General features: G+C 34.8%; 1 protein-coding gene across 1 annotated transcript in view; it reads left to right on the top strand.

Annotated features, from left to right (window-relative positions):
- ZNF804B (zinc finger protein 804B) overlaps positions 1-12,627 on the top strand; it is a gene marked incomplete at its 3' end in the record, with an annotated part of 215,801 nt that overhangs the window by 179,034 nt on the left and 24,140 nt on the right. The window contains exon 2 of the mRNA XM_081932742.1: positions 3,553-3,696. Coding sequence (XP_081788868.1) covers positions 3,553-3,696 — 144 coding nt within the window. The remainder of the gene's footprint in view (positions 1-3,552; positions 3,697-12,627) is intronic.

Consider the following 12,627-nt stretch of genomic DNA (forward strand, 5'->3'; position numbering starts at 1 on the left):
ATAACTTTAACCACTACAGCTGTGTGAAAAGGTCCTGCATGCTTTACGGTTTACGGTTTATGACATTTTTGGGATAGGTCATTGATTTTATAATATTTTATGCCTAACTGCTATGCAAATATTGTTATATTTAAATAAATGCTGGTAGTTTTTAAGTGAAAAGCATAAGCTTTTTGCAATTCGGTGCTGTTTGGGTGGGGTTTGTGAATTTTCTTGCATACTTACAATGACTATGAAAACAGATTAACTGATGCATACGTGTTGCAATTACTAAGGCTCACGCCAGTGTTTTGTTAACATTTTTATTGTTTATGGCCCTGAAAAGGACCGTTTAGGTAGCCAAACATGGTTACTGATATGAAATTGGCCAGCGCTTATTGCTTATTACCAGGCGGCATCGCTTCGGCATAGACTGTATAAGCCTTTGCACATGATCTTTGGTGACAATGTGGTGACAGGCTGCAATAATGGATTCAACCAGCTCCTGCTTGGTCTTCGGATGCTTCTTGCTTATTTCATAACCAATCTTGGCCCACAAGTTTTCAATTGGGTTCAAATCCGGGCTCTGAGCTGGCAAATTCAGGAGTCGAACACCATGCTTCTTCATCCACGCTGGACGGATTTGGCTTGATGACAATGAGCGTTGACATCCTGGAAGTAAAAGTACTTTCCTACAAGTTGATGAACTGAAGGAAACATGGTCCAGGACTTCAACATACTGCTTGGAATTCGTGATTCCCTGCACTATTTGTATCCAACCAATACAAGAAGCAGTGATACAGCCCCAGATCATCACGTGCAATGGATGCTTCACAGATAGATTCAGGCAGTACGGTCTAAATTCTTCAGCTGGAAATCTTCTGACATACTTATTGCACTGAAGTTGATGACAGCAGAGCCTGTCATCAACTGAACCAGTTATTTAGTATTTTTCAACCACTCTGCTCACTGTGGTGCGATGGCATTTCACTCTCTTGGCTATTTCTGTACAGGAGTAACCCTCTTCATGAAGCACAATGATGAGATGAATGATGAGATGCTGTTGCTCAGTACTGGTGAAAGCAAAGGCCTTCATTCTTGCCCGCAGCTAGAGCTAAATTAAATTTCTTGATGCTTTTCATGCCTATTTATAGTCAGAGAGTATGACAACATTGATTGGCTCATAGATTTAGCCTCTGTGTATTTTGATTGGTCAGCCAAAGCTCGCTGCTGATTGGCTACTTTCGATATAACATTCTCTAAAATTCAAGTTGTTTGTTTTAGCACATAAATTCACTGAAAACCTAAAAAAGACTTTGGTTATATTAATAAAAAATATGCACCTCAATCCGACTACAGAAATTTTCATCAAAGTACTAATTTTGTGTGGTTTCTATGTGAAAAGTTGATTAAACACATAAATACAGCTTAAAACTGAAGGCGTGCAGGACTTTTTCACACAGCTGTATATCTATATATTTGTATAACTATCATTATTAAAAACTGCCCTCATTAACAGAAGACATTACAGGGTGCTCCTGGGGGGAGCAAAAATGAGTAAAAAACTGGCCCATTTTTTCGTGAAAAAGGCCTGATTTTTGTCAAGGTTTTGATGATGATCTTTAAAGCGCTTCATGGCATAGGACCTAGTTACATGCAGGATCGCATCCTGCCCCACACATCCCTACGACCAATTCGCTCACACAGAGAGGGACTTCTCCGGGTGCCGTCCGCCAAACAGTGTCGGGGGGCGACACCCAGGAGCAGAGCCTTCTCTGTGATGGGCCCAGCCCTGTGGAATGACCTCCCCCGTGACATCAGGATTATTTCCGATCTCCGCTCCTTCCGTGTACAGTTGAAGACCCACCTCTTTCAATTATCTGGCCTGGCTCAACCGTAATTTTTTCATATTCCTCCTGACTGTCTTTTTTAAATTTTAAATTTTTATTGTATATTGGGTTTTTATTAAACGGGGTATGTTAATGGTTTTAATTTGTCTAAATGTTTTAATCTATTACCTCCTCCGTGCATGTATGTCTTTGTATATATGTATGTTTATATATGTCTTAGTGTACGCCGCCCCGAGTCCTGCCTGGAAAGGGAGCGGCTAATAAATTCAAATTTATTATTATTATTAATTTATTTATGGAGGCTTATAGAGTGCTGCTGGGGGCTAGGGGGCAAAAAAACGCCCTGTTCTTTGCTCATTTCTGCTCCCCCCCCCCAGTCCCCAGGATCTCTCTGAAAGCCTCCATAAGGATATGCACGGCCATTTTGGTGAAGGGGGCGGAGTTTTGGGAGGCAAAAAATGCTGTATTCAGTGTATAAGATGTACCCAGATTTTCAGCCTCTTTTTTGAGGAAAAAAGGTGCATCTTATACTCGAAAAATACAGTAATTAATCTAGCAGTTAATCCATTTTTTTAGTTGTATCTATCATGTGTTATTCAGAAACCTATCTGCCAGCTGCCTGCAATTTGTCAGTTCAAATCTCACCAGTCTCAAGGCTAACTCAGCCTTCCATCCTTCAGACGTCGGTAAAACGAGGACCCAGATTTTGAGAGGAATATGCTGACTTTGTAAACGCTTAGAGAAGGCTATAAAGCACTATGAAGTGGTATATAAGTCTAAGTGTTATTGCTATATAAAGGGATCCCTGACTCAAACTACTGTATACAAGATTACTGCTTTAGTCATGACTGATTTTGAGGATGGCATGGCCATAAATTTAAATTTACAGTATACCATTCTGCTTGAGGAATTCTATACTATTCTTTTATATTTAAAATATAAATTAAATCACTTGAGATACAGTCACGAAGAGCAATGATATGCTTAGAAAAACCTAACAGCTATCTACACTTCTAATATTATTAGCTGATTTCAACCATATATGTGGTTGGTTCTTTTGCTGCCCTTAATGTATAAACTGCTAACAGGGTTGGGGCCATGATCCCTGTACAGTAATTATTATGTTCTTATTATTATGTTTTTTTGCACTGTTGGCTGCAGTATTTAAGTATGGCTGGAGCAATAATTAAGCTAGGGTAATATTTATTTAATATTCATGTATAGATTTATATCTAGTAAAATATCAGGTATTAAATCAGTTTTTCTCAGCCTGGGCATTTTTTGTGCAGACCTCAACATATAATATTCCTCAGAAAATATGGTTGAGAAGCACTGCTTTAGATTACCTAAGAAGCATATTCCCCATATCATAATGGTAAATAATGAATCTCCTTCATTTTGAGCTCTTCATCACACTTTACGATTTAAATGCTTTTTATTGCTGATAAAAGCTTGCAGAGATTTTTGGTTCCCAGAGAAAAGGGGGTACTGCCTCTTTCTCAAACAAGGCGCATAGAGCCCAAATAACTAAATGATTGTGAGACAGCATACATTCCACAGGTTTATCTTCCCTAGACCAAAATTAACTATAAAAATTAACAAGAAACTTGTTTGTACCATTCTTTTGTGTTGTAACAAAAGCACTGTCCCTTCATACATAGAAAATTCTGGGCAAAAAAAATGATACTTATCAAGTATTACTCATCTGCTTTTGCCCTTGCAGGATTTTGCTGAAAAGGAGAAGGCAGCAGCAAGGGCTTTGGAAGATGTGAAGGCTAACTTTTACTGTGAATTATGTGACAAGCAGTACCATAAACACCATGAATTTGACAACCACATCAATTCCTATGATCATGCACATAAGCAGGTAAACCTAAAAAGCCATGTCAAATATTTTGCTTTATTGCATCAATCCTGGCAAACCAGCCGTGTAATCAGTTTGTAGGAGGTGATTACTGTGTATGTTCAAGTGCTGTTACATAACTTGTTATACTTAGACCAATTCATATAATCAGTTCAATTGTTCAGCCTCAAGTGAAATGACTTTTTAAGATTACCAAGGCGCCCTTATCATAGTAGCAATTTTTATTATAAAAGAGGGAAAGTTTGATTACAGATTTCTGTTGTTCCTATCGCAACATAACTTTGGAAATAAATTATGCAAATATATCTATTTGTCCTTCAGCAGAATACCTTTATAAACACTGAACTGACAGTGATCACAGTTAGTATACCGGGAGAAACCAACAGAAGAAAGGTCAAATTTGAAAGTAGGGTAGATCCATGCCTTTAATGACCTCAGAGGGTTTGAAAAAAAAGAACGTCCAAAAACTATACTGAGAATACTTTCCTCCTTGCAACCAATGGAAGGTTGGAACGAAAATATGTAATTAAAATTGCAGTTCGTTCCGTATTTCTGTCAGCACACATATAGGTAGAATCTCAACTCCAATTACATAATTATCCATAGCTTGATCAGAATGAGATAAATTGTTTATCTGTGGAGACTAAGTGACAATAACAACAAGAATAAGATTGAATTTGAAAATGAATCGAATCAGGGCAAAGATTGTGGAACAGAAAAAAATGTAAGGAAAAAAATTATGTAGTCACGTAACAGTAGGAAAGCTGGTTGTTTTTTTTTTTTTTTTTGCATCCTCCCAACCATCTGACCCAAAACAGATATTTTACTATGTGATGTCTTTATTGCTGCAAAAAGAGCTGCTTCTAAGCACAAAAGAACCAAGATTTCTTATTGATTTAATTTCATCTACTGGCATTAGGTGATTTCAGATTGCAATGATCCAACAGCCATAAAATTTTATTTTCCTTCCCATGGCTGCCTTTTTTTTTATCACCAAGGAGACAAATTTAAAATAAAAATATAAAACATTTCATAAACGTATAAAACCATGTGAAACAAGTTATTCTTTTTTAAATAAAAAATATAACTACTTAATTGATCCGTAAAAGGTTATAATGATATAAAGTGCATTTTATATTCAATTTATATGAAGGTAATCCTATAATCTCCCTTTTGTACAAAAAAAAGCATGTATTTCCAAAAGCAACTTTTTCTGTTAATCAGGATTGTTTGCTTCATATTGATCGAGTCCAAGCATTTGCCACCCTTTCCTTTCCTTTGCATATACTTATAGGCCTCCCCACATAGACATATATTCTAACATGTTTCTCAGAAATAGTGATTTATTAAAAATAGAAATGTCATGTTGATGCATCAGTTGTTTTTTCTTGGTTGCTTTCCATCATAAAAAAATCATAGTTAAAAGCAATAAAACTCTTTTTAATTTTAAAAACTGCATTTAATGCTATAAGAGAAAATGACAAATTAGTAGTGAAAGAACAAATGGCCCATATTTTTAATCAGACAACATAAATCTCACGCAGAGAAGGAGAACGTGTTTTTTCAATGCTGCTCTACAAGGTAAAATATAGCTGAACTAGCTGATCCATAGAGTGAAGGAATAAGCATGAAAAAGACATATTCAGTTATCCAATTCTACCAACCATTTAATAATTACCAAAGTTATTACCAAATGTGTAAATAGTTTAACCTTTAATTTGGTATAGCTGGTGACCTATTTTTCTTTATTGTAAAATTATAATTAGGCATTACAAATTTCCATTAGAACTATATCAGGTGTTCCAATAGACTATATCAGGTGTAAAATGACTGCTTCCCTGGGCATAGAGAAGACTAAGTAACTTATTAGCTGACTGAAATTCATTTTTAAACGCAGCCTGAACGAGAGAATTAGTATAAAAGTTCATGAGAAAAGAAGCAATTATGTACTTTTGCTTAACTCCTTTTAAAAAGTGTATTACTGCACAATGTCCCTTAAAATTGGCATAAGTAACCTGCAATTGATATTTTCATGCTGCATTATAATCAGAGAAGATAGCAATCTATAGTTCTGCCAATATCTTCTTTCTAGATATTTAATTAAAGACCACTTTCAAATAAAAAGTAGCATAAAAGATTTCTTCTCATCAACTAGAATACAGTACTTTTTAGCTAAATTGTGCAGTTCAAGGCATTAATAAAAATTCAACTGAACTTGTGTTCTTGGGCAATATCTTATTTAGATTAACAATCAATACATTTCCCACGTAGATGTCATATGATTTATTAAGGTTAATTGGCTGAATGAGAGGCAGTTTGAAGTAGTGATTAAGGCATTAGGCTTAACATAGGACACTGAGTTCTAGCCCAATCTTAAGCACACAACCAGCTCGATGCCTAGGGCTTTCAAGCCTAAAAAGAGAGAGGTAAACTACTTCTGAAGAGTACAACCCAAAAGGCAACATGGATTTGTTCTTGACCTGAATAATTAAGACTGAATAATTTCGCATACAGATGTTTCCCATTTTTGACAACTGTGAAGCATTAAAATTCCTTAAACTGATTTCAATGGAAATCGAGTCCCTTCGGGGAGAGGGGGCGGTCTAGAAGTCTAATAAACTAAACTAAACTAAACTAATATTTTAAAGATTTTAAAGATATCATAACATTACAAAAAGGAGAAATAGTTGTTTCTCTCATAAGTTGTGCTTTATATGCTGCCAAATTGTCGTTGACTCTTACAGGGACATAGAACTTCTTCAGGAATATCTGCTCTTGACATAGTCATTTAAATCTTCCAGCAATTCATCCATAATTCCAACGATCAGCTGGTTCTCCTCTTCTTCTCATCTTTCTCCAGCATCATAGAATTTTCCATAGAAATAAGTTTAAATAATATGTCCAAGGTGTGGTAATTTAAGCATGGCCATTTGTGTTTTGATGAGAAATCTAAATTGAATTTTTCTGGGATCCATTTGTAATTTCCTTAGCATGATATGTTTACTCATTTTCACCAATTCCACTACTCAAAAGTATTAGTATGCTATCTATCTTGCTTCTTCAAAGATCACGTTTTGCTTCCATGAGGTATTACAGGAAATGCCATTGCATGCACTAGCCCTATCTTTGTGAATGTGGCCATATCATAGTATCTAAATTTATTTTCAAGACTTACATTGCTCACCTATTAAGAGCTAATCTGAAGTACATTTCTCAACATCCGGTTCCTTCACTGTTGATAATCAATTAGAAAAGAGAGCATATTTCTACCAATTTACAATTTTCATTGTCAGTTTTAAAGCTACAGGTTGTATGTGTCATTATTTTGGTATTATTGAAATTTAATCTTAATTTCTTTTTTTATTATAGGCATTGACTTTCATTACTAGAACTAACATTTGCATTTTGAGATGTTAATGTGTAATCAGCAGAGTGCTGATTATTAATGTTTCTTCTTCCCATTTAAAACTATTGCACATCCTCTTCCAACCCAGTCCTATGTATATTAAGCATGTAAATTGAACAAATAAAGAGAAAATATTATATATAACTTTGTGACACTCCTTTGCTGACCGGGACCCAGTCTGTTTAACTTCTGTCATATAGATTGCTGTTTCCATTCCTACGTATGGAGTTCACATGAGATAGTGAAATGTTCTCCCATTTTCCTAAAGACATTAACAGATTGACATGATCAATATAAGGAAAGCCATTATAATCTCTATACTACTAAAACTCTTGTCATGATCTTTAACTGGGTACATCAGACAACCATTTTTGAACCAAGGAACCTTTAATGGTTCCATTTACAGAATGTATACAAAATCTAGACACATAACTCCCAAGGAAATGCAATTTAGAAAAGTTGTGGCTTCTTCAATACTATTGGCTGCTGCTGCATCATATGATCTTAATTTCAATGTTCTGTGACAGTTTCCCAGCCAGCCTCGTAATCAGTTCCTCCCTCCCCCACCGTGTAGCAACCAATTATCTGTCTGTTTGGAAGGGAGGGAGGAAAGTTTTGTGATGCTCCCTGCAAGATTCCCACAAGGAAACTCAATCGGGATACTAGCAAAAACTCAGAAGTTGCTCTTGCTTCTACTGTTTTTTTTTTAATCCACTCTTGGTCATTCTGTTTTACTGATTACTAGACAACCAGTGCCCCTGGTTGTCTAATAATCAGTAAAACATACATTGATCTCTTTTTATATTATTTGGCTTTCTCAAAGTATACTAGAAATACTGTGTCTTTTTCTTCAATCTTTTCTAAAATCAGTTTGAATATCTAGTCTTTCAATTCCAAGTGGAGCCCTAATCTGTATTGCATGAACCTAAGCATTTTTTTTGCTAGTATATAAAATTATAAATATTGTATGATAGTTGCACAATATGTGAAATTGCCTTTATTTGATATTGGAATAAAGATTGACCTTTTCCAGTTTTGTAGTTCTTGTGTCAGTTCCAGTTTTGTGAGCATAGTTTCATTAGAACTATTATAAATTCTTTTGTTGCTTTCCATATTTCCCTAATCTTCCAACTTGGTAATAGCAGTCTTGTAACATCATTTTATAATATTAGAAATTCTTGCAAAAAGGGAATATCTTATAAGGTACCTTGGATGTTGAGATCTCTGCTGACCATAATTTTATTTACACTCTTTCCATGTCATTTCATCATCTTTAAATAAATTACTATTGTCCATTGTATCTTTTTGCATGCCAATTCAAGATTGGAACTCCTTCTGAATTAAGACAATTTCGGAAATGCATTTTTCCATGTCTGTTTCCATATTTTATAATTTTAGAGATGTGGTAATATTGATTCTTGTGTCTTCTATCATCTGTCTGAAATTCCGATAAAGAAAATATTTGTGCTCAGCATTGAAGTTAGGATCATTGTTGATCTCTGAACTTGATGGTTTTCTTGCAGGTGTTTCATTATTCAAACTAGGGAATGTCATCATTGCTAATAAGGAATGGGTTTGCTGTCAATTTATGTACTAGTAGCTTGTCCTGTCGAAGATGGTGGGAGTGATCTTGGTGATTCTTTCGCTGGGTTGTTTACAGTTCGCATGACTGGCAGTTCCTTGGTTTAGTATTGTTTACGTCTTGATTGTTAGCCTGATGTTAATTTGAGTGTTAATCTACACTCATCTGGCTGTTGATTGCTGGTGGGGAGGTGTTTTCATTTTTTTGTTCCCTTCTTGGTTTGTTGATTGTCTCTTTTGCACACTATCTGAATGTTGTTTATGTCTATGTGTCTATTGATGCCAATTTGACAGAGTGCCAGGCTTCCAGGAATTCTCTATCAAATACACAAAGTTTAAAACACCCACAATTATGAATTTTATCTGCCTAACCATATACTTTCAACTCAACAAACCTATTTTCCTATTATAGAAGCTATTTTGATGTTTTGTAGGATGAAAGAATCTTGGGGAGGGAGGTCAGAATGTTGATAAGCTAGAAAGGATGAGGAAATGCTGGTTTTGTCCCAGATGTTTCTACTGCTTTCCATAGAGCTAGCACTAAAATTCCATGTCCCGATTTTTATTTTCACTAAAAGCCAGCTTTGCATATTTGTCACCACACATTCAGATTAATTATAGTTAATTATTTAATATGCACAATGTATTGAAAATGTTAAATGAGTCTCCAGAAAGAGACACCTTGGTTACTTATGAAAATTAAAGTCAACAGTGATTGAAGGAAACAGAGCAGCTGTTGTACAACATGTTCACTTGTATATGAGGGCAATGCTGAATGCTAATTATTCTAAAGTTTGGGAAATGGATGTTTTATACAAAGATGCAGAAATTTCATCTGTGATGGTAAACATCTCTAATGGGGAGATAACATGTTTTTTAAATCTTTCACCTATCTATGAATATTGGGGTGTCAGGAAGGGCATCTAGCCAGTAAATATTCAGCTCAATTCAGTCATTCTGACTATACTCCAATGCAAGGAATTACAGGGTCATTAAAAGAATATATATATATATATATATATATATATATATATATGTATGTATGTATGTATGTATGTATGTATGTATGTATGTATGTATGTATGTATATGTTTTCGTAGATTTTCACGGGTGTAGGTATGCTGGTTTTGTTGTATTGTTGTATATTTGTCTTTGGGGTTTCAAAATCCAGCTAGAAAACCAAGGAGTCTACGAAATACCATGCAAAATCTGCCCAGCAATATACATAGGACAAACAAACAGGAGAATAAATGCACGCATCACAGAACACAAAAATGCAGTAAGAAAAAAAGAAAAAACTTCTTCCCTTTTCCAGCACCTTAAAGCTACAGGACACGAAATCAACTTTGAAGGAGCCAGGTTAATCTCCAAAACAGAACACCTCCACAAGAGAATAATCATGGAAGCCATCGAAATAGAGAAAAACCCCCACAGCATGAACAAACGTGATGATACCTCCCACCTACCAAACATCTGGAAACCAGCCCTAGCCAACAAACGAACACCACCCACCACCCAAGCCGTTAAAATACAAAACAACAATGCACACACGACCTGCACCAATCAGCACCAATCTACCAATCATGATACAACCACACAACCAATCATTCCACTTACTGAAACAAAGCCATCACCCCATCCCCTCCCACCAAGACTTACAGAAAGACGGCAGCTCCGTTCCCATTTTAAGGCCACAGCTTGAAGATGGCAGGTGTGATCCTGCCGAAACGTTGCAAAGACAATCTCAACCTTACATGGGAAAAGACCCAAATACAACAAAACCAGCATATATATATATATGAATCTTGCATATAGGCATATGTATTCTTGTACAACATATAGATATAAAATCTTTCCACAGATCAGATGTTTTCAGGTGAATTGGAAGCATATAAAGAATGTAACTGAATTATTGGTTAAGCATTATACAGAAACAAGATTAAAGATAAAGGGGAAAATAATTTAAAAGATTAACTGAAACATTTATTGGCACACATTGTTAGGTGCCCATCTGTGAAATATAGAAAATGTATGAATTAACTTGTGTAATATCACAGCAGACAGAATTCATGCTAACCTATTTATGACAGAGATGCTGAGAAAACAATGAAAAACCCAGTTTCTTAGCTAATAAAAAATAGAACAATTATTCTAATTATTAGACCCAAAAGAGATGAAACATATAAAACTTCAATGGATTTGAGTAAAATAGCAGGATACTCTATTAATTGGTCCAAATCAAAACAATATCAATACAGTGAAAATTTGGTTAACCATTCATTTAAGTAATGTCAATTCCATATTTGTATCGAAACCATTATACATCTAGGTATATGTATACCAAAAGATACTATAAAACTCAGCAAACATGTAATATAAATAAAATATGTAGAGATGGTTCTTCAAATAGCAGTAGTTGGGTATCATTAAACTTCACCCTTTGGATATAGGTAAGCCCTCTCAAAATGAGTAGTATTGCCAGATTTTTATATTCTGAGTGGAATTCTAGTTCATATATCTGGAAAATATTTTCAAAAAAATTTTTTTCTTCAGAAAATTTTATAGGGTTCATCAGTTTTGAGAATATTTTTATAGAAAGTACAATTACCAATTAATGATAAGATTTAGTTTTTTTAATCTGGAGTTATAGCAATATGATATTACATATTATAAGCCAACAACTGAAATTAATTTTCTGATTTGGGCAACTTTGGAATATGCATATTAGCAATCTTTCATGTTATGGAAGGTACTTGGATATTTGCTTTAGATAAGTGTGTGTAGAATTCTAATTGTCCACTATTAAAACAATATGTTCTTTTTTTAACTTTTTAAAAGCACTTTATGGGTTTTGTTTAATAATATGTATGCATTTATATCATAATTATCTTTGTCTTTTTCTCCCTTTTTTATATATGTTATTTTAAAAACAATAAATAACACATCAGATGATTAGATTTTGTGGCTTGACTAGAAATGGTCCAATTTGATCCAAATGAACTAGTACAGTTTTATCTACTCCAGAAGCCAAAGTGAGATTTGTTAAAATGGATCTTTAATTTTCTAATTTTCTAATATGAAAGATACAACTAAGATTTATTTTTTTAACATTTAAAAAAAAAGTTTTGTCCACATAGAACTTTCAAGTGTATCAATTGTTCTGTGAAACTGATGCAGGGGTTTTCAAGCTAAGATTTTTTAAAATTTAACTTTGGTGGGAATTACAGAGAGGAAGACAAAAATAATTTTCACTTTTACTTTTACAAAAGTAAAAGGTGTTTCCATGTGATGGAGCTGACTATACACACATGCGACGGAGATGGGTTTCCGCCAGTTCGGCCTGGATCAGGCAAACTGATAGTGGTGGCAGTGGGACGCCAGGACATCCGCTGGGACACTTCTGCACATGCACGGAAGCAGTGCGCATAAGCAGCACATGCAATCATAAGAGCAAACCGGTAGTAAAAAAATGGAAACTCACCACTGACATGCGACTATGAATGTTCAAATTTCTTTGGCACAGCAAACTCACAAAATCTATGTTATCTAACAAAGAAAAAATGTAGGTAAAATGTGTAGAGAAAAATGTATAAATAATGACAAATCAGTAACCATATTACATCAACAGCAGAAGGTGGATAAATGATTTTAAAAGTAATTAAATTAATTAACACCATTATTATCTTGCCTTTATTCTGAGAGTTCAACCTGGCATAACTGCATCCCCACAGCAATCATGTAAAGGGAACTGGATAGAAAAACAATGTTTGCTGCCATCCCTCAAAATTTCAGAATTGCATTTTAGAACTGTATTTTCTGGAAGTTCTAGATCTGACCAAAGCTAGAATGAATGATCCTGTCTCGCTTCAGGATCAATCCTACCTTGCCAGAATCTTAAATAAGCTAGCTTAATCAAACTGATATATGGACCTTAACTGGCTATTATA

Source organism: Natrix helvetica (assembly GCF_964273705.1).
Source record: "Natrix helvetica genome assembly, chromosome: Z".
Taxonomy (NCBI): Eukaryota; Metazoa; Chordata; class Lepidosauria; order Squamata; family Natricidae; genus Natrix; species Natrix helvetica.